Here is a 23,921-nt window from a genome sequence, read left to right on the forward strand (position 1 = left end):
TGGGGAAAAAAGAGTGTCCAGTACATTTGTCCATCCAATCAAAGAACTCTTTTCTGAAGGTTATCTCATAGTGCATAGTCCACATCTAACTGTAACACCATGCAATCAGAGTGAAGCAATAATTGCATCTACATCAAAAGAAAATGGAATAATCTTCCATAAAGCTTACTCTCTAAATCAATAATTTCAATTAGCCTGTTAATATTATCAGTTTAGTGCCACCCGTATCCTTTTTCAATAAGATATATTGTACTTCCAAGAGAAAATAAAGGACTTTTTGTGCACTCTTTTTTTTTTGTCCACAGAAAAGAGCGGAGAAATTTTCTCAAACAAATATTATTAGGATACCTTTACATACAATTTTGTCTGCTGTACAGGGTAGCCAACCACATCAGTGTATCAAAGAAAAAGCAGGTACCTTACAGCCTAGATCACTTTAAACAACATTTAAATGAATAAAGATAGTGGCCACAATTCTTCTTCCATTTGGATTAATTTTTCATTTAAAACGTATAAATGAAAGACAAATGCTGACAATTTGCCTTCTTTCTCTAATGTTGTCATTTTAGCTTTTATTCTGCACCATAAATTCTGCAGTTTCAAGACCAACATATACATTGTTATCTGTGTAATATAAAAGAAGATAGAACTCCCTCTTTCCAATCTATAAAGTGATTCACAAACAGTGTCAAATTCAGTACTTCTCCTTAAGTAAACAAACAAAAATAATGAAACGATTACTTTTGCTTGTACCAAGAATTTCAGATTGACATTAGCCACAGAAGCTCAGCTCTACACCTCATCCAAACAGCTGTAAGCTTCCCAAGAGTTGCAAGCTGGGTTCTGGAACCTTGCACATTTATTACCATGCTACCAGGACTCATTTCCGTATGCTTGTCCATTGTTTTTAAACAGTTGATTTTTATTTAGTGTAACAATCCAGTATGCAGAGAGCTGGAGATTAATTTCCTCTTGCATTTGTTTGGTCTCAGGCAGAGTAATATGTTAATTCCATTACCAGAGCAATGCAACTTACCGTTTATGGCAGTTTTCCAAGATAGGGAAGACCAACTGATTACTTTCATTCCCACTATCATTTCCCACTGGTCCCATTTTGAAATATTTAAGGAAGAGTCATTATTGCCTAATTAAGTATCTGCCATCCAATGTTTTCTTTCACAACAGAGACATGGTAGCACTGAAGTAAAATTAATTCTAAACTAAGTTAGATATTCCAAGATTTATTATCTGCTCAGATAAAACATTGAAGAGTTGGAAGTCTCTTATCTAACGCTCGGTTATGCTCTATAACCTGGAATCAGCCAACATATCAATGTGGCATCCTGTACCTCGGCGGCAAGCAATCGGACAGACTCTTGCTAACAACAGGTCTTGCTTGGCCATCTCCTTTCTCATGCTCCTCTCCCTGCTCCAGACCCTCTGTGGTTTCTCTAACGACAGAGCTCACAAGCACAGTGATGACCATTTCATAAATGACTGTATAGGACCTACACAAACACAGCAGCCAATGGACACTATCCAGCCCCCAACCTGCCAACAACAGTTTTCGGGTATTACCATTAATCCTGTAGTTGCTGGTATCTATTTAAAGCAGTACTTTATTTAGAACCATGACTCCTTGCCAGGCCATTAAATAGGCCTGGAGTTTACTCTGAATATAAACATCTGTGTCTGGGTATAGACCAAGGCTGTACAAACAAGGCAACTATCCATTTGTCCATTTTTTTTTTTTTTTTAAATACATATAGAACAGTGATTCTCTGGGCTGCAATCCACCCATTCAAGTCCTTGTTTCAGCTGGGCCCCATCAGGTTATCTTTTATGACACTTTGCAGAAGGCTCTGCAACATGTAAAACTCCTCTTCCTGTAGCAGCTGTTCCTCCTCTGGACACAGCTCTGGACCACATCTCCAACACATTCCCACAACATAACAGCCAGAGAAGCACTCTGTGCAACGAGCTACTACTACAGCCTTGTTTAGCCGTGCTGCAATTACTCTGGGTTAGAGCTACATTACCTTTTCATGAGAAAAGGAAGAATGACTTCTCTTTTAACACAGCCTTACTCAGGCTATAGATTTTGGGCAGATACAAGGATATTTGCTCAATACTTCAAAAAAAGGTAGGAAGAAGAGGAACAAGTCCAAAAGGAAAGCCATAGTTCTGTTCTCGTCTATGCAGCTACGCCATGGAGAGAAAGAGCTCCCCAAATACCATCCCTTCTGCAATGCACTCCTTGGATTACATCTCTGCTGGTTTTACTCAGAAAAGACTTTAAGTTGTAATGAAGTTCTGTGTTTTTTTTTTTGTTTTGTTTTTGTTTTTAACCATAAAATCGTTCATTTCTACTGACTTTCTATTTTAAATCTATTTTTACTTTTATTATTATTATTACCTGTGCGAATATCATGGTTAACACCTTCTACTGAAATAATGGCATTTGGGATTCCCCTTCCATGTACATCTTTCACTATGCCTTTGATGCCCCGATGGACCTATTAGGAGAAATAAATAAATGAATATTACACAGCAATGAGCAGTACCATCATTAGGAAGATGCAGCAAATCATTAATTCCTCATGTGAATTACGTGCATCCTATTCTTGTTTTGGGGCTCATGCTTGTGAATCAATTTACAAATTCTTTTGGGATCCTAGAAACATCAAATTCAAGAAACAGATTAAAAAGCAGATAAAAAAGCAAAGGGTTTTTAGGTGCTCTTTCCTGGCAAGCTCTGCACACTTGCTAAATTTTAACGAGCTTTGTTATTTTGTCCTCTGAAATTAAGACAGTCTGTCTGAAATTATATGCCAGTGTTGCTTGCAGTTCAGCTTTCTTTCATAAATATCAATAATCATGCATTTTCTATCATTTGAAGTGTTAGTGAAACCTTAATTTGAAAAAGCCTATGAAGTTGAAGGGAAGATGTTATCCCAGTGAAATTGCAGGGGCTGTATGGCACAGACTTCACGTTATAGGGGCCATTTCTGTTTTTCACATAAGCATAGTTACAGCTGAAATATTTGCACAATGCAGACAGCTTCTCCTTCATGGGAATACAATGTGAGCGTGAAGCCTAAAAACTACATTTGACTTCCTAAAGCCACCTAGCAGCTTGAGTAGAAACTTCTGCCAGAGCAGGACAATAATTACAGCCAAGTGAGAAATACATCAGAAACCCCAGACTGCTTTGAAAACCTCATTGACAGCATTAGTACAGCATGAGGGGCAAGGGCTGGGAGATGCTGAAGGCAGCAGCAGGAGGCTCAGCTCCTGCTTTGCATCGCGGCAGCAGCACTGCTCCGCTGGGCCTCAGCCCCAACAAGGCTCAGCACAAATGGTCACAGCAACCTCAGGGAAAGCCAGAGCTGCTCCTTCAACTCTCTTTCAGTCGGAAAGGAGTCATCAAGTTACTCAGGAGTTCTTCTTCTATCAAATACCTGCTCCATAAAAACGATCAGGGATTCCCGGTTGTTCTCCCATTCTTCAGGCAACTCGCTCTCATGGGGATACTTGTCACAGCCCACGTAGATGGACAGCTCAAAGCAGTTTGTGTGCAGATAGCTGAAGTCATTTATGCCTGTCAGAAAGGGATAAAAAAGAAACAAAAAAAATTTTTTTTTTTAATCTATTAATCAGATCTGGTGATTTTATGCAAAGTAAACAACTTTTTCAAGCACAAACTGAGATTTTATCTAGCTGGCTTAGTCTGCAGATCTGGCAAGGAAAATCTTTTTTTCAGGAATGCCTTGTCTCCTGTAACAAAGCACCAGAGTAAGGGCAGAGTAAAGACAGCATCTCCTCTATATGCTTAAAACAGAGGACACGAGACCACAGTGTGACAGCTGGGGTCATTGGTCCACCCCAGCACTGCATCCCCAATTCCTTTGATGCAGAGAGCTGTGCCCTTCTGCCATCATAAAACTTAAAGGAATCAGATATTTAGCAGAAAACAGAATAAAATAAGATGTAAACTAATTCCAGATAAGGTTTCTAAGATACTGGTGAAGATTGGAGCACACCAGAAAGATGTTAGGAAAGTAGGTCTCTCCCTACAGTAAGAAGCTTGCATTTAATAATAAAAGATTATTCAAACAAATGTTTATTAATGACATTAGGTGTTGTTCTTTACAACACCAAAGATCAGCAGGAAATGCATTCATCAAGCGGTTTTGAGTGGAAAGAGTTAAAAAAAGAAGATAAAAAATCCTGTCCTGTCCAATTACCACAGAGCAGTAGCCAAGTATTTAACGAGCCCTCAGTGCCTTCTGGGTGCAGAGCAGGAGGATTATGTAATACAGATGTTACACTTTTCACATTTGTTGATGGAAAAAGCCTAAATATCAGACAGTGGCATATGCTACTCTGCATAACTGTGCTTCCCTTCCATTTGAGGAACAGTCACGGTTATTTTCCCCTCACATACTATATCGCACCCTGATTAGTCTATTGCGAGATGTTTTGCAACACACAGTAATTGATCAGTTTTAATACATTTATTTTAGAAAATGGCTTAATGTTGCCAAGAGCAATTTTCCATGTAGTGTCTGAACAGGCAAATCCAGCCTCAAAAACACTGGAAATAAAATATTCATATGTTCTGTGTCTTTGTGTAGTTCATCCACTGCAGAAATATTATAATGTCAAATTGCTGAAAAACTTGCATTCATTGCCGCCCAGAATACGTGCAGGAAATGGTATGGCTGGCTTTCAAAGGCACTGGGAGATGTGTGATATCTGTGGTGTACCAACTACTCTAGGGACTCTCTGGTGCTGAAAAGGAATCGGAAAAATCCCTTACAAATTTTTCCCATGGCATGAGCAGCGAAAGGTTTATGTGCATGGCCACTGCAAGGCCACGCAACACAGTGGGTGAGGAGAGAGAGGAAAGGCAGCTTCAAGGTCAGCAAAAGCACAGTGCAGCCCATTGCCAACAATATTCAGGTGTGTCACCTTGACATGAGACGTTAAGCAAGCAGCTCTTTGGAGAAGAAACTGTTATGCATTGAACTGAAGGGTAAATAAACAGAAAGTTGAGTGACCTACATAACTACATATATACAGTCATGGAAAAACAGAGGAAATGGAATGAAAAAGGTCCATGAGAAATTTGTGTACAAATCTGGGATCATATTTGAATAACCCTTTACATTGCAAGGTACTGTTGATTAACTGTCTGCTGTAAAATTTGTGTATATATATGTGTGCATGTGTAGGTATACGTGTAAACATTTATATATGCCATATTATATTTTGCCATACAAATCATTCTCTTCCATTTCTCTACGTAGAGAAGAGGTCTAAAACCATCCTTCAGGTTGAAGGGTGAGCTTGCATGGAAACATTGTGTGAGGTTTAGTCCAAGGTGTAAAGAACAAAGGTAAAAGCAATATCCAAGCATTTTTCTCAAAGACAGTCTTGGAAGTCTTATTATAATGGCATAAAGCAGGATGTACAATATAATGAGAAACATCCTAACTCAATAAAATAGAACAGATGAACCAAATCCAATATGCAATTGTTACTAAGAAATCAAGATACTACACACCATCTATATTGCACACCATTACCTAATGTAACTTAATGCAATATCTGTCAGTGACATGGCCAGTGCCATCTTTTCTGTATCGATTCACAATTATGTTTCTGTAGCACTTTGGAAAATTAAGCTCATAAATTAGATAATTAAGCAGTCAAGTTGGCATTAAGAATTTGGAGGGTTTTTTTGTTGTTCTTTTTAGAATTTGCAGAAATGCATAGAAATGTATCATTGGACACTGGCCTTATGATCCGAGCAGTTCAATCTTTCTTCCCCCCAAATTCACCCAGCACTTTTTAACCTCCTGAAAAAAATATTTGAAAAGTTAATTCTTGGCTCTAGTCCTCAATGGCTGGCCAGCATTAACTGTATGCAGGCCAATGTAAAAGATGTGTCCAAAACCTAGAAATGTTTGTGCAGTGAAACTACCTGCGAGTTACAAACGAGCCAGCTCCAACAAAAATGTGTCTGCACAGCTGCTTTCTTGCATCTGTTTGCCATTAGGGCTGCAGTGGCTCCTATTGTTATTCAAGTGGTGGCAGGTACACTGCTTACTTCTTAATTTCACAGAAAATGTTGTCACTTAGAAGCAGTTTTTGAGTAGAACTGTGATGATTCAGCAGAGTGCCTGTTCAGAGTCTGCTTGAGTGTACACCCATAGAGATAACTGTACCTGTCGGGGATAATAATGTGCCTTTAATTGGGCTTCCGTGGAAACTGATGCTCTGTCTGCATTACAGGACACAGCTTCCCCTTTGCACTCTTTGACAGGGAGACAGGCTTGGGCACACAGCAAATGAGGCAGTCTGTAATTTATTCTGTTAGCAAAAATGCCTGTGGAGCCCAGTCAAAGTTCAAGCACAAGTGGTCCAGGTCTTTTAAAAATAGGAGGGGTGCAAACAAGCAGTAGCTTTCTGTGGTATGTCTTTACAACTCAAATGAACGTCAATGGGGGCTGGTCTGCAAATGAATGCAGTTAGCAGAGGCTGAAATCACAGTTTTGCTGTCTGAGGGTTACCAAGGGGGCCCAGGCCCCTCTGGGAGTCTCTGCCTCGGCTCTGGCACTGGCTACCTCTGCTCTTTGGCAGCAGCTTTCTGATGACACCTTCTGAGAGGGCAAAAGGTTGACAGGTTCCCCCTGCTAAAGGGTTTGGGCTGCATTGTTGTTCCCCCAGCAAACCATATTGAATGTATGGAATCCATATATTGACATTTTGCACATGCACTTTTGGAAACCTGGGTAGTAAATGTAATGGCTATTGGGTATTAATGACATGGTCTCTGTCAATCCGCTGATACCTCATGACAGGCTTTCAGATGAGAAAATATTCCTCTTGGAGCACATTTCACCACCTTTACCTCTGCTACGTATAGCGGACAATGATGGAATTATCACGTTCAGCACGATAATGCCACAAGGGATAGCAGTTTCCACAGACACCTACTTCCAGCTACGGTATGCCATGACGCTCCATTAACTGTGCCGTCCTCCTTCTGGAAGTCCTCTGTGTGACACGCTCTCCTCCTCGCATCTGTCATCAGTCGGTGCGTGGAGGCGTAGGAGTACGCAAGCCAGCGAAAGACGTGGTCATCTGGGGTGGGTGTGTAGTCCTGGGTTTTCCACAGGGACCGCACCATGTCGTAGGGGTACGCCACCACCAGCTCTCCTCCCTGCAGATTGCCACCCAGCACAAAAGGAATTTTTTCCATCCATGCAATTATTGCTCGCGTCTCAACGGCCACCTGAGAGAAAGAGCTTTGTTTCAGCCTGTGAGTTTTGATAATCTTCTTTGAAAGGTAGACGGGGAGTTGCTTAACATGGAGTGAGTAGCCAGCACAAGACATGTGGCCAACAAGAAAAGCTTCTGTTAATTGTGGTGCCTGCCAGATTCATCTTCAATTCCAGTGACAATCTACAAAAACTAAAACAACCTTAATATTTTTAATTTGCACAGAAGGAACGATCTAGAGCAGCTACCCGGAAAGATGTCAGACCATGACACTGTGCCCACTGGCATCAGCTGAAACAAGTGTGCAAAACGAGGGATTTTAAGCATGGAAATAATTCTAAAGCCCTTAGAACTGTCACAGTTAAGTGCCTTCCTACAAAACAGGGGAAGCTCAGACACTATAAATAGTTGTTTAAAATGCCATGCAAAAATAAGTTAAATTTAAACATGGCTAGCATAAGCCACTGTGGTGCTTTTGCATTATGTTATTTTAAACAACAACAAGAAAAAAAAAGGGAGAAAACTTGATAGTGACTAAGAGCTCATCCATGCAGCAAAGACAGGGAGCAGTCTGGTTCACAGAGCTGGGCCCTGTTGTGCGTTTCCCTTTCTTTACTGCTTCATCCTCAAATTTGGCTGTCAAGTCCCCCAGGCTCTCAAAACAGCCCAGGGAAAAGATGATGCTCCAGGAAGCCCTTCCCTTCCCAAGCAGCCTCTGCATGGGACCTAATCATGCTTTTGAGGTGCAATTTTATTTCCACTGACTATCAAGAAAGCCTAGAGCAGGTATGCAACCTCACCTACAAGCTGCTCATGTCTTGAGAAGCATAAAGCTCAGTCTTTCAGCCTGCCCTGGGCTTTGTATTCCCCTCTCTCCAGAGCGAGCCTTACTTACAGTGGCATTTTCAGACAGGTACCAGTCAGGAATGGGAATGTGATGGTTTGGAACTTTTCTTTTGCTCTTCTTCTGATCTTCAGACTCCCAAAGCAAAGAGTTTAAATCAGGGAAATTATTGTTGATGTCAATGCCATCCTGAGTCCATCGTCCTAAAGACCAGCCCCCTAATTCTGAACCCTTAGGGGAAAAAAAAAAAAAAAAAAGGTCATTCAGAACATGACAACCTGTGGTCCCCCAGAAAAGAGTTTGGGGATGCAGCAAACATAATTCCATACAGAGAAATAGAAAGACAAATTAGTTCTTTAACCGATTTTTTCTTTTTCCTATTTCATGTGAAACCTTGAATGAGATAAAGCAGAAGCCAGGAAAAAATAAAAAATTATCAGGGATTAGACAAAATATTCTGTTTTGTTTTAAAGGTTTCTACTGAAGACTACTTTTCCCGAGTTGCACTAGAGATAACATATCCCTTCATGGCTGTGAGTGCAGCTTTTGTATTCTGGTCTGCAGCTATAGACTGCCCTGGAAGATTTTCCAGTGCATTTGAATAGAGCCCCTGAATTTTTTCCTTCTGCTGTCTGTCTTCTTCCAGACTGAATTATTACAACGCCTGACACACTGTGCACTTCTTAAAGGTGTACTATTAATTTTCAGCTGCAGAGAAACACAAATTTTCATAGGCTTAAGTTTGGTTTCCCATGAGAAACAGGCTGCATGAATTTTGTTTTCCATAATGGTGTTCCACTGATCTGTACACCTCAGAAATCTGTACACCTCAGCATGGTTTGTTCTGCCAGTCTTAGTGCCCCTCCTTTCCATATACTTCCTCATACTAGCCAACATCACATAAAAAAATTGTTTCATGCTTTTTCCCCAGGTAAGATGTTCCAGTGGTTTATTTTTGCTTGCATGATTTTGGTTTTATCTTTTAAGCTTATTTCTTCTGATTGCTTGTAAAATTTGATCCCTGGAACAAATAAGAATAAATTGCTTGTTTCATTAACCTAACTGAACTAAATAATTCCTCCATATTACCGCTTTGTATGCCTTGTCATATCCATCCGGGTTGACTGAGGGAAGAAGGTGAATTCTTGTATCCTCAATGAGGTGGACAATGCGTGGGTTCCCAGCAAGGTATTCCTGACACATGAACTGCATCAACAAAAGGATCAGCTCACGCCCAAGCACTTCGTTCCCATGAGCTCCTGCAATGTACCGAAATTCTGGTTCACCTGTCAAACACATAGGACAGAAGTGTAGTCAGAACAGCAAATCAAGGATCTACTTAAAACTCATTGATGTCAATCAGCAATTTTTCACTTAAGACAGGTTAGAGAAATGCCTTAACTGAACAAATGATAGGTGAAAATATATAAGAAAAAAATAATTACTTTCTGTACACTTTCTACAACAGGCTCATCAGTATCAGTAATGTCTAAAAGTCACTGTGTAAAAATCTCAACATCCATTTTCCACTAAAAACTAATTTTTAATTACCTGCAGAAAGCTGAAATTGCGAATGTAGATCTTAGACATTCTGATAGTGTAAAAATAACATGAAAAATACCTTGCTGGTAATTCATTTGGACAGATATTAAGGCTCTGAAAAGATAATCAGCCAGTAACATTATCTGATTGATCTCTGACTTCACACACTCCTTTTCCTTCACTAATCACAAAACAGGTTCACATGTATTTCTCAAGATTATACATTATATATTCTACAATACTTGCACTCAACTACAAAATGTCAGAAATTATTAGGAAAAGTACTAGCTATTCAAAAAAGCATAATTCAATTGTCCTTTGTAGGAATAATACTTGAAAACACCAAATACAACAGATCCAAAATGGACAACCTATGACTTGTGCCTGGGTCTACCCTCCCAGCTGCCTGGCCCAAGATGCAGTCTCTATCTCTACCCTCAGTAGCAGGGGGTGAGAGATTGAGGGACTAAGATCAGCCCCAAGTCTACTGACAGATGTCGTATGCTCAGCTCCGTACCCTACAGCAGAGAAGAGAGATGTCTTAGGAGCACGTTGCAGCACTCTTCCTCACATGGGGTGGGCACCTACTGAGGTATTCACAGGTATGGTAGAGCACAGTCACCTTTATACCAACAGCTGACCTAAACAGATCACAATGAGTTCTTTATTCATCTCCACAGAATGACTGAAGACTGAATGACTTTCTGTTCTGAAGGACTATATTACCGTAGGAAATTATACCCCACTACTCACCGGTGAAAGAACACTGTGAAAAATCTCACCTGTCTTTGCTTGCAATGCAAACACTCCCATATAAAAAGGCAAATTCCCATTCAAAACTAAATAAATCCCTAGCACTAAAATTCACTTTTTTTTTTTTAATTGTAAAGAATAAAAGTCATTATCATTAAAGAATTTGATCCCACATTCAAAATGCTTTCTATTTGTGCTCTACCTCCTCTTCCCAATTTAGAAATTCAGCACTGAAGTTCCTCCCACGTACATTTGAAGTTATTGCTGCCATGAATATAATTCCATCAGGGATAATTACTGCAGATACAGAGAATGAGGAAAAAAAAACCCTGACACCCTTCGACAGATTTAGTTTTACTAAATCCTAACCAACTTCGTGTTCTCCTGGGTTGTCAGAAATCTCAACAGCATACAGCTTTAGTCCTTGGTGGCTTTTTCCAATATTGTAAATTCTTGTGATATTCGGGCACATTTTATTCACCGTTTTCATCAACTGCCAAAAAAATGACATAGAGTTAGACAATGCATCATCAATAAATTGACTATTAATTATTTTATTCCAAATTGCTTTTTATCAGAAACTCTTCATTTTCTATTTTATTTCTTAGTTGTAAAAGCTTCATGTTTAATTTACAAATTATGGCTTTGCTATCACACAACACAATGTTTGTTCAGCTGGAACAAATTGAATACTGTCTGCTGAAACAGCAGAGTGTAGATGGGGTTCCAGATCTTTCTTACGCATTTCCAATATTATCACATAATTAACTAAAATGGGTAAGTCTAACAGGAGTAATAATAAAACAAAACAAAAATTCTCCTACATTACTCCTATACTATCAAGAGGTAATAAAACACATGTTCTCAAAACATTACATGCTGGGGGCTGATTAGACACCCCAACACTTCTTCCTAGATGCTCTGTGATCAATACAGCTAAATGACTCAAGATGACCCAGTGTGTTAATGGCATGGCAATGTGTATACATCACAGGTTCCCACAGACACACCGCTCAGTAAAGATTTCTCTCCCCTTCACCCTACATGGTGTTGACTTCATTCAAAATAAAGAATATCATCCATTTAAACAGCACTGTCCCAAAGAATTCTCATTACACCTTCCACCACCGAGACAGAAATCAAGCCCACCCCTGTATTACAATATGAAATTTCATAGGTGTAAAATCATTACTGTAGGCAGTGTTGTTGTGGCCAAAACAGCAAGATAGGTGTTATCTGAATGTCTCCTGTAAACACAGCACAATATACTCCAGGAAAAACTGTTATATCAGATTCCCCTGAATTGATATACCAGGTTTGAGCAAAAAATAATGGCAATACCGACAACCAGTCTGAAGGCATACCTATAGACAAAATCTATTCATCGTTTCTACAGATATTGCATGACATAATCAAAACATAATCAAATAGCTATACTGCTTAATAAAGTGCATAAGGAAGGTCATGGTAAGTGGTGTAGTTATGTTTAAATCAATGGAGGTACACAGATGTCATCCAGATAAGGATAACTGCTGTCTAAATCATCCCACAAACAAACAAAACCAATTTTCACTGTGACATTTCAAGTGAACATTAAAATTCACAAACAAGACTGAAAAGATGTGTTCTTACTAAGAAGTTATTGCAAGTAGCTTTAAATGACAAAATTTATCGGTTTTGATTTTTTTTTTTAATGGAAGGGATTAAAGAAAGAAATAAGGACTTTACCGTAAATTGGAACCCTAGGCACTATTAATTAGACAACGTTTCCGCAAACAAGGGTGAATATATTATTGAAGAAGGATTGCAGGAGGATAAAAAACCTCTGCTCAGTGTTAATATAGAGACAATACTGGATGATAACAAAGCAGATGATTTAAAAAATACATTAATTAGATGTGTCCAATTCCCATGCCACCATTTAGCAAATCAAACTGGAAACACAATTCACATTGGAAAGAACATCATTAGAATTCCTCTCATAAAAGACTTCACTTCTATTTATAATCATGCAAAGAGACCAAAGAGATTTTCAGGTTTGTTCATCTTGTACGTTAGTTTTATACATATGAGAAACAATTTCTTTTGTAAACTTAAGCTCAGCACTCATCTGAAAAATGTACCCAGATATTATCATCATCATTAATGTGCTGATATTATGAGTACCCGGCTATTTCCATGGATTTATTATTATTATTATTTGTTAATGTTTTGGGTGTCTGTAAATGGGTATACCTTCATTTGCTGTTCCAGCTAACACACATATAAGAATCAGAGGAAATTATTTTACATTTTCTAGCACAATGTTTAACAAGTCAAAACCCATTTTTTTGACAGACCACTTTAAATCTCCATGGTCAAGAGCTGCTGCACCTGAACCTGCTCACAATGAACCAAAAATACTATCAATGGATATGGAGCCATGGAGCTCTTAACAGGGCCTCACAGACCATCATTAATCTAAATGTTACTGTGTGTGAATTATTAGTAGTCATCCTGACAATAGGATGAAAAGGATCATTGTTGGACAAGATACCATCTTTTTCTCCACAGAGATAAATATATATATATATATATGTATTTTTTTTTTAATTTTGCCAATGAGTACAAATATTGAATTTAAAACTAGGTCTATTCCATAAGGCTAAAATCCTCTTCCTCTAATGTGTAAATAATGTAACTGTCTCAGCTCCGCGCACACCTCTCCTTACTCTTGAGACCAGGAAGCTTCCCTCCAGCTGATGCATTCCTGCATCCATGCAGCTCTCCAAGTTTGAAATAGGGAAGTTAAGCTTGTCCTTGCAGAGATCTCTGTGAAATCATTCCATAGTGCAGAAGCTTTTCTTATGTGCCTGGTACTACATAGGCATAGGATATCCACGGCATCGATTAAGGAAAGTGGTTAAGAATATGTTAAATTTCATTCCTAGCAAGAAAAATGCCTAGAACCAAGTTCAAAACACGTTATAATCAGTGAAAATATTTGTATTGGCCTCAGTAAACTCCTAACCATCTGTTTAATTTCAAACATGTGACTAATTTCCTAAGTTGAATGAAGAACTTTCCTGAATCAGGGCCTATGCAGTGGGCTTTATGTCAGCCCTTTTGTTGACAGTGCAGATATGGTAAGGTAGCTACGTGCTTATATACAAATACAAAATGGGAAACGAACATATTTTGTATTTGCTTTTCTCGTGCCCATTTCCTACAAGCAGCACAATAGGTCACCTAAAATGTCAGTGTTTTCACATATACAAACTGTCAAAGACAACTGAAGATAATAGTCCATCAGGGCTTTACTAACAACCAGCAGGATTGTAAAACATTTCCAGAGTTATGCTCACTGGTAGCTCTTATCGGACAGCTCCTGTTTGTTTGTCATTACCTATTATTTATCCTATTAGCACTTTGGAAAGACTGCAAGCATTCTTTGAAGCAGCCCTGCAAAACTGATGTCTGAAGGTCCAATCATTTAGTTTTGAATAAAAGATTTATTGATTGTAGGTCTGAGTGCTATCTAAACTTAGAGGAGGCAAAATGGCTCTCCTATCAATGACTTTCAGTTTAGGGCTATTTATCCTCTATGGAGATCTTTTGGCTATCTGAGTCCTGCAACAGAGCAAGTACAAAAAACTCTGCATTCTTTATTCTGCTTAGGGTCAAACCAGAAATTGCCTCCTCTTCGAGCTCAGAGTTAGAGACAGTCAATCTGGTCTTGCATGCAACCCAAGATGTTTCCTGGGTTTTGCCCTAGTCATCTAGATTTCATTGTTTCACCCTCAGATATGTTCATAAAGTAATATATAAAGCTCAAGTTAGAAGAACTTTCTGCATTATCATTGCATCACTTCCATAAAAAACTCTTGCCATGAAGACCAACATGACTTCAGGAGTGCTTGTAGTCTGACTTTTCCCAAAGGTAAGAATCATGTCCAGTTAACTAGATATAAAATAAGCGCTCTTATTTCCTAAGGCAGGTATGACAGGGGTTAGATATTTCATTCTGTTACAAAGACAAGGTTGAAGCTTCAGACCAGATTCAGATTCACCTTCTTCTGAAGTTCAAAGCTATTTTAGAATAGGTACTCCTAATACAGAAAAAATATATTAGTTTCAGATACTTTCACAGGATTCCCTCATACCTTCAATTTAATCAGGTGTTTCATTTTATTAGAAGGGATGGGTTTTCCATTCTTTCATACAACTGATTTGAGTATACACAGACAAAAGATGTACTCAAATGTCCATCTCAAACTATTTCCAGTGCTATTCATCAGCCATTTTAAAACCTTGCTATACAGTATAAGTACATGGTGTTTATACTTCTTGGACTACAAAATAATCCCTACTGCTGAGTATAGGATACAGTGAGTGTTCCTATTGACTGAAAGAAGATTCCTGAGGGCTCTTTTGAAAGAAAAATTTGGTACTATAAATTTCATCTTCCTAAACAGAGAGTTCTATTAAAATAACCTGACACTGAGAAAATTCCTCCCTCACACAAATACTTGACATATTGTAATGCAATGCTTCCAAAACATGGCCCAGGGAACACTCTCCTCCTCCTTCCTCAATATTTATGATAAATAACTTCAAAGAACAGTGCTTTTCTGAGATGATTGGCAGTGAAGCAGCTAATAAAACTGATAACAACACTGTGTTACCAAAAAAAAAAAATGGAGTTAACTCTGGAAATTGACAGTTACTGTTCTATTTTACACTCAGGAAAGAAATTATTAAGTTCTGCGGTTATCACTAAAAAGCAGTTTAGATGATATAAGACTTATTGCAACCCAGCCCACAATCTTCTGCCTACAAGCAGCAGAACCCGATTAGAATCCAATCAGTTCTAAATACACTGTTTCACCCACAGAAACACAGACTACAATGAGAACACGACAGGTCACAACTGACCAGCTCTTGACCACAGTTGAAAATTTTCTACTTATATGAAAAGTGGAAAAACATCCTGTTTTAAAGCTGCATTTTTTTCCAAAGATCTTTCTAACCTGACCAACCTGTCTTTCTGCAAAGAGAATCTAAAATACCCTTTACTTTATTGTTCTTGGCAGTAATTATGCCAATTGAGTTTCTACTTGTCTAATCTTTGTGCTAAGAAATATAGGCCATGAAATCTCTACTGAAATAAGTGTGTGACTCAGTACACAATTGCTCAATAAAAATGAACGGTGATTCATGCAGTATAAATATACTGAAAATTCAGCACACAGCAAATGATTCACACACTTCAAGTCCAAACACATTATCTTTATATTTGAAGAGAAAGCAGGCAGAAACATTTCCTTAGCGCAACCCACACCTATTTCTGTGGTGATATGAAGCAAGATTAAAAAAGCAACACCACCACAACAAAAACAAGAACAAAGATTGCTTATTTGAAGTTAAAGAAACAAGATTAACAGTGCTGGTAGATTTAAAATCATACCAACAGGATTTATTTTATTTTTTCCTCCTTAAGATTTCTGGTCAACAAAAGATTTCCAATGTAGAATTTCCAATTCCGGAAAAGAAAATTTTCCAATTTCCATTGGAGATTTTCACTATTCTGAACGCAGAATTTTACTCTTTATAATTTTTTGTAGTTATCCCAAACAGTTGAAAGATACAAGAATTCTGATGGCTAGGTCAAGGTCAAACTAGAAAGGAGAAATAACTAACATTCACCACTCAAATATACATTGAAGCAAAATAGTGGAACATATTTTGGAAATACCCTATTGTCAAGTAGGTAGACTCTACCTACCTGCCTCATTTCCTTGTAGTTGTGATGCTTGAAGTCAAGATTATCTGTGGTTGTCATTTCATTTCTTCTGTGGTAATAATTATTTGGGTCTAAGAAGAGAAATAAAAGAATTTTCATGTACTTTTTAGCCATTTCAGATATAAAGATTCTTAACAATAACATATGCATAGAACATGGAAATCTGAGTTCCACAGTTGTATACAGGATTTCAAAAGCAAAGCTCAAAGAAACAACACACTTGAAATAATTCTTGTTTCAGCACAAATCAATTCATATTGATTCAAACAGAAGCAAGGAGGCAACAGACATCAGCTTGCTAGACAGCTACTCTGCTAAACTTCAACAGAAAAGCAAAAGGGCATCCTCAGGCTACAGAGGAGGGCAAAAGACAGGCAAATCATGAGTCAGATGCAAGGTAAGAGTGGGAAAAAAAAATCACATCAGAGGAGAAAGCTCCATTAAATGTTTTGTGTCCACTTGATTAATTTTCTATTATGAAGAATGGGATTGCTTGATGAGTAGTTTCTGTCTACGCATCTCTTAGAGAGAGAAACTGCTGCACAAATTACATATTTCTAATTGTTTTCCTAAAAATGTTTATGGTAGTTTAAATTCCTTTTTACTTTACAATGAACACAATTGTTTCTGTATTGATATAATTTATAGTTCATATGTTTTGTAACATCAAAGGTGTATACATGGCTTGAACAAAAACAATTTTTTGTCCTTGACTTTTCAGGTGAGTGCTTTGGCCATTCACCTGGAAAAACAAAAACAAAATATAGGCTAAGACTGTCATTGCTTAGCTTTATATTTCCTGATATATGTTCCAGGTTAATTTATTATGATTTTAGAGATAAACAAAGCTTTTTGGAAAACAAAATAATTCCTTACTTTGTTCTATTCAGAATGTCTGGAAATCTGTGTAATTTTTTGTCAAATCAGTGGTTGTCAGGCTCGTATGATAAATCATTTTCCTTCCTACAGTCATCTTGATTTCATTTAAAATCATTGGAAAAGCCAAATATTAAAAGCTAAATATCATTCTATCTTGTTTCAAGATAGCCAAAAGACACCACCTCTAGAGAAAAGTATATTTTTCCTTTTTTTTTTTTTTAATAAAAATCAGTACCAACTAGCAGTTGTGATTTTGGGGAGGGGAAAGGGAGAGCATAAGTATTAGTAGGAGGAATAATGGTGTTTATTTCCTGCAACCACTAATGCTTCATGAAATTATGGAAAACTACCTAAAATACATTACAGCTTAACATATTTAAGTTTCATGTTTCTGATGTTAAAATGGCTAAACTCTCAAAACTCTTCTCCCCGTATAATTCTAAGTGGGTTTGTTCTGCATTTTTCTTATGTGTAAAGAAAGCAAAATTTGAAGTATTTTAGTTATTTATGAAATAAATAATATTAAGCTTTAACCTGGCCCATGTTGCCACATTTATTTTCCATTTCCATGAGTCTTTCCTTCTATTCAGAGTCTACAGCAGAAACACTAGAGGATCAATTGAATGCTGATCTACAAATAGGACTGAAAAAAGGCAAAAAAAAATCAACTTTTTTTTTCCATGTGCTCTGTCATTTCCAGTGAGAAAGTACTACATAGCAAACCAACAGGAAAATTATTTAAATTAGAGCCTAACCAGATGAGGAAACAAGATTCCTTTGCTTATGAAGACAAAGTTTTGAAGAATCAAGAGGGTGAAGTTTCAGGTAGTGCACCTGCACGTTTAAGTCTTCTTTCCAGCCTAACTGCATGCTAAATCATGCAAGTCCACCCACAACAACAATGCTGCTGTAACCCTGCAGATGACTCTTAAAGGTTAGCCCATGTTAATTCACAGAAATTATTTATTAACATATCCATGACTAAAAAACACAGCATTAAAACACCTCTTCTAGAAAGACACAATGTGTTTAATGCTGCATGGAATATCTTCTCTATTGTAAAAGTCTCTGTTGTAAAAATATAGAAAGAAACATCAAAAAATTGCCAGGACGTTGAAGGCTTTCTCTATCACCACAAGCCAAAGTATACAGCAGCTGATTTTTTCCTAATACTTTAATCCCATTCCTTCAAAGTCTGGCACTTTTTCCATACATCAAGAATTAATATCATGGGAATGACTGAATAGTGCAGAGTTGGTGAAAAGTCAAGAAATTGAAAAAAAACATACATTGAGAATGATTGCATCTCTAGACCTTCCTCAGAAAACTTGCACAATTTGACAGCTCCCTAGAGAGTTAACACTCATATTTTGCCAGGCTCTACTTTGAGTTGACTTGGATTACTGGATTTCTGCTGCAGCAGGAATACAGATCAGAAAGTTAGAGGCTAAAATGTAGAAATGCATAAAATCTCATGCACAGTTTCCTAGGCCCAACTTGGCAAAATTATATTTTGTAAAACAAAATAAAAGACCAAGAACCTCAAACCACAGAAGAATTTGAATTGAAATATGCTCATTTATTCATGACACCACCTCAGACAGCCTCTCTTTCTTCCAAGGAGGAAAGATTTTGCAAAACTGTGGCACTCCTGTTTATACAGAGGAATATATTAGTATTTTCTTCCACTAGTCTATCTTTCTATTACCAATAGAATTAATAAAGTTTACAGGTAAAGGTAGTTTGATTCTTTCACACCTTAATTCTTTGTAAATATGGGCAAGTAACTCAGAAGATTTCTCAATCTGCATTTCCATGAAAGCAAGAGGTCAGCTCAGAAATTCCCAACACCAAGTCCAGCATGTCAGCTCTGGGCCTTGCCCATAAATTTAACCCAGTACCAGAGCAGACTGACTCCTCAGCAGCTTGACACATAGATGGGATTTTCTGTTGTATTTTAGCTCTCCACAGCACCTCACAACTATATATTACATATAGTGTGAGGTATAGTCAAATACCTCAAAACTAATTCCAGTTAAACATATTGCATGATGACAATATGACAATATGCAAGGTAAAAAACAAACCCCTAACCTGTTGTAGATGTTTGTTAAAAGCTTTCTAGCATAATTTAATCTTTCTAATGAGATCCTACGTTTTTATTCTAATAATAAGGAAAACTGAGCACTGGCAATGCTCTAAAATAGTAAACATTTTAGAAATTAAATACAAAATATCCTTTTAAAGATGACCACTACAGACTGGGAGATATTACATACCTGTCATGATGAGTATGGAGAAACATAATACATTGGCCTTCCCCAGTAACATTATTTAATTTGGTCTCATTTTTATTCAGTCTTTGCTCAGAAAACTTAAAAGTTTTAAATTGTACAGGATTAAGTTTTATCTTTATAACTATAAAAGCAGAACACAAGGACAGACTGTCATTCTAAGCAAAACTTTACTCTCAAAAATAATGCACTAAGTTTAGCACTGCTAAATGAACAATCACTTATAACCAAAGAAAATTGAAGAGTATTACATAGTGAGCTCATGCCTAGACTTAACCAGGTAGCTTGGCAGAAAGAGGCAAGCAATGAAAATAGGACTGAATGATGCATCCACTGCAAAACACAGTACTCCGTTACAGAGTTAAAGTTGGTCTTTTATCTTGAGTTGAAAGTGATGGCATAATCATATCAGTGACAGTCTTCCATATAAGAATTATTAAAAATTAAATTTTATCACAAATTTATTCCATTAAAAGAATTGCCTATTGCCTTGAATACTCTACAGTATAAATAAATGCATGAAGAGTTCAGCTAATTTTCTCTCTCCTATCTTCTGGGTACTTTTGATAGTATGCATTTTCTTTTTGTTTTTTCTTAGGTTTGAAAAAGAGCAGGCAAGGAAAGTACATCCATCCCTCTGAGGCAATTCCAGTAGATTGTGTGTGTCAGTCTACATCTGCATAAACTCTACCGTCTTTGGAAACTGGAGAGAGAATTAAATGCGGGTGCTTTTGTCCACCTTTTTTCCCCAAGTAATGGCAGCACTGATCCTCCACTACAGGTAGGATTTGCTGGCATCTTTCCTCTGCAGCTAAATGCTTTTCCATTGGTGAAACAGCAAATCACTTCTGTTGCCTGAAAGATGGTACTGACAGAATTCAATAACACAGTTTTTGTTTTTGTACAGCTACTGTATTAGTCCAGAAAAGGCTGTTTGTCAAAACCAGCCTACAGTACAGCAAAAATGTATTATGAATAATATATAAGCTTTTCACTGATAAAAATGACAATCATTTCAGAAATACCGATTATCCAATCGGTAATATCTCTGTACAGATTGTATAAATAATGTTTTCTCACTTTTTGTCCAATGTTTGGGTTATGTAGCGCACACACCAGTTTTTATTAACACTGTCCTGCTACAGGAACAGGTCCTAGTTGGCTCTAACCACTTTCATGGCCTTCTGCCAATGCTAACAAGCTTTCCTAGAATATTAATATCTTATTCAGGTTTCTTTTTTGTCTGTTATTCCTTTCTTCCTTTCCCCCGTGAGCCTGATGGAAAGCTGATACACAGTACAGACTGAATGCAAACCATTTAATGTATTCAGGAATTAATAAAGACATAAAGCCTTACACTACAAGTTAAAAAGACATGAAGTGAGATTCAACCATGAAAGATTTCCAGAACTCTCTTTTCTTTACAACCCACTTTTTTTTTTTTCTTGATGTAGTCCCCTATGCAGTTTCTGCCCTTGCTGCCATTGCCCCAGGAGGGCACAGTGCACAGTAGCTCTAAAATCTGACCAAGCTGCTCTTCTTGACAACTTGTTTTCTTGCATGTCCACGTTCAGGTGCAGATCTGGTCACAAATATATCAGGTATTCAAGAAAACTAAGTATAGCATAACTTCTTTCATGGGTCATTGGGCTTTTGAAAGAATAGGGTTGTGAGAACTGATAAGAGTTCCACTCACTGGCTTTGTTGAATTTGATTTTGCCTAGTTTTGTGTGGGAAGCCTCTGTCAGAAAAGAAGATTTCTTCTGAAAACTGATTTCTAGTTGCACAATCAGTGCATGATCAAAGAAGGTGGACCCATGGCCAAACCTGCTGGTTATCTAACTGGAACCAAGTAAAGTGAGTCCTGTAAAGAGTGAGGAAGTTCAGTTATAGGGAACTGCAAAAAAATTACTCATGTCCTGCAGGAGGAAAGCATGCATGGAAAGGCCTCTGCAACCTGGGGAATTTTGTTTTGAGAGCTTTTAGTGTGATGAATAAAATGAGCTAGAAGAAAATATCCATCCTTTCTGAGCTAAAAAGATGGTTCAGCAGCTTATCAAAGCATATTATTTCTTTCAGTCCAATTACATTTTGAATAAACACACCCCCATTCCCGTTGTGTTTCTCAGTGAATGATTATGGTATTTTCTTTCAAGAATAAACTGAATCAGTCACTGCAGACAATTAACTCAATAAATGACTACCAGGAGGAAACACTGATGCTGTTTCCATGCTAATCCAAGATCGGTGATAAGCTGTAACAGTACTCATTTCAATGGTGAAGTGCAGATAAATCCAAATCTCAGTAACACCTCCACCACCAGTGGTGGCTGAAGGGTGACATGCTAATGCTGGAAAACAGAACTTGACCCTGTAAGATATATATCCAATAATAAAACTGCTGCATTTACAAAACAAACAACAACAACAAAAACTTAAAATATCTACATATTTTCTATTTCTTTAAGTACTGTTCTATGGAATTGAAAAGGATTATGAGAAATTCCCTACAAATTGCTCTTTACAATAGTTTGAGTGTCATCTCCATTATTCCCTGGAGACCCCAGTGCATGTTCTGCAGTAGAGTTATGGTGACAATGAAACTTTCTCTTTTCCTTCAGTCTTACGCCGTGTTATACAGAATAGAGCTGATTTACCCTCTGCAAACACACATGGAAATTTGGGGCAACTGGTTTCAGCTGTCCTACCAAAAGCTGAAAGAAAATGCTGGCTCTGGAATTGTTCCTCCAGGGTTAGAGGTATAAGTGGGAAACAAACAATGTGTGGAGGTAGAGTTTTCTAAACCCATGGTTAAAATAAGTCAGAATCCTACCAAAAAAGTGAATAGTCTCTTACACAAGATTCCACTGGTCATTGCCATTCAGGTCCAGGATGGATTTGTTACCCACAGAAAAGCAATTGCCTAATTGCTGCTAATTTGTCCTATTTCATTGTAAGAAACCAATTGATTTAGTTTTATGACAACAGTTGTTCCATACTTTTCTTCAGAGAATTACCCCTTCCATAACCCACACTGGTTTTGTTTTCCCATGAGTAATTAAACATCTAAAGGACAAAAATCAGGCTACCTCTGCTTGGTATGTGAAGACCCTACATCAACAGTGGAATTGGATGCAGCAAGTCTCTGAACAGCAGCAGGCACAGTTAAAGAAGTAATGATAGGATCTGGAAAGGGAGTTTTCTTTCTGGTTCTAGCATTTCTGAAAATATTATTCATAGCCCCCTGCAAAAAAAAGAGAGAGCTATCCCCAAGGTGCCAGAATTTAAGAGCAAAGAAAAAAGCAGACGAGATCTGGAACGAGTAGTGAACAACTTAAAAAAGGTTTGGACAAACAGTTCTACAAATATCTATGTACATACAGACACGTCAATGTGAATCCACCACGAGACTATTTATGACATGCTTAGCAGAAACATGGGTTCACCATAATTTGCTATACTGAATGCCTCTTTTTAAAGCGGCTTTGTATAAGTTTTTAATCTGTATACACTAACAAAGTCCTAATTGTCTTTTGCACTTATATAGTAAAAGAAACATGTAATGCTTAACATTTCTGCTAAACATCCTGTTGTGTTGTTTCAGCCTCTGTCAAGAACAAAACCATTTACCCTCATCTGAAACTTACCAGGAATCATGTTGGATTCAACAATACTTGAAATATGCTAGATTTTTTTTTTTTAATATATCCCCAATACCTCCCTCCCCTTCCCCCAAAATAAGCACTAGTTCAGTCATAGCTTTTGACTTCAAATTAATTCAAGGAAGTCCTATAGCTTTTGCAATGAAATTAAAAAAAGAAATAAAAAATAAAAGAAATCAGACGACATAATTATAATGGTTCTTTCTTGCCTTAAAAGCTTAAGACATCTGCAAGTGACTGTCTTGATATATAATTCTATTGCCTCTCTAGTACATGTGCACTCAGTAAGATTAATTGCACTGCACTTCAGCCCAAACAACAGAGAAAATCTTGTTAGATCATCCATGCCAACTTGTTCTTATTAATATAGCCACTTATATATACTATGCAGTTGCATTTGAAATGAGCTATCCTAATATTGCCCATGTGTCTGGACAGATATTTTTCATTTCTTTTTGCATAGTGCTGTCCATTAAAGAGAGATATTATACCAAGAGCAAAGACATCCAAAGGAAATAAAACTTCTGTGTCTTGGCACAGCCAGCCATGTCAACACCAACCGAGCGAGACTCTTACCTGGCAAAGGACACCCTAAGATTTCCAATCTCATACAGATGCTACCTTCTTCATACCAGGACCGAGGGTTTATACGGATGTAGCGTGCAACCAGTGGCACTGGCAGCATATTGAGAACTGGGATCTCCTTCTCACTATTTCCTTCAAAAATCTGTGTAGGCAACAAACATATGAAAACAGTTTGATTATTTCTTCAAAAAGGCTTTTTACACCTTTGGTAACAGAATCAGAAAAAGTCACCTGGTACAGCCCCAGGTCGATGGTGGCTCTGGCCAGAATTGCTCTTCAAAGAGCACAGT

At 37.6% G+C, this 23,921-nt stretch overlaps 1 protein-coding gene across 1 annotated transcript in view; it reads right to left on the reverse strand.

The window, feature by feature from the left end:
- Window positions 1-23,921, reverse strand: part of CPXM2 (carboxypeptidase X, M14 family member 2) — a 75,184-nt gene that overhangs the window by 6,890 nt on the left and 44,373 nt on the right. The window contains exons 5-12 of the mRNA XM_080598681.1: window positions 23,623-23,773; window positions 16,194-16,282; window positions 10,799-10,922; window positions 9,224-9,420; window positions 8,186-8,365; window positions 7,006-7,303; window positions 3,462-3,601; window positions 2,417-2,516 (exon numbers count right to left, since the gene is read on the reverse strand). Coding sequence (XP_080454807.1) covers window positions 2,417-2,516; window positions 3,462-3,601; window positions 7,006-7,303; window positions 8,186-8,365; window positions 9,224-9,420; window positions 10,799-10,922; window positions 16,194-16,282; window positions 23,623-23,773 — 1,279 coding nt within the window. The remainder of the gene's footprint in view (window positions 1-2,416; window positions 2,517-3,461; window positions 3,602-7,005; window positions 7,304-8,185; window positions 8,366-9,223; window positions 9,421-10,798; window positions 10,923-16,193; window positions 16,283-23,622; window positions 23,774-23,921) is intronic.

Source organism: Anser brachyrhynchus (genome assembly GCF_964034855.1).
Source record: "Anser brachyrhynchus genome assembly, chromosome: 6".
NCBI lineage: Eukaryota > Metazoa > Chordata > Aves > Anseriformes > Anatidae > Anser > Anser brachyrhynchus.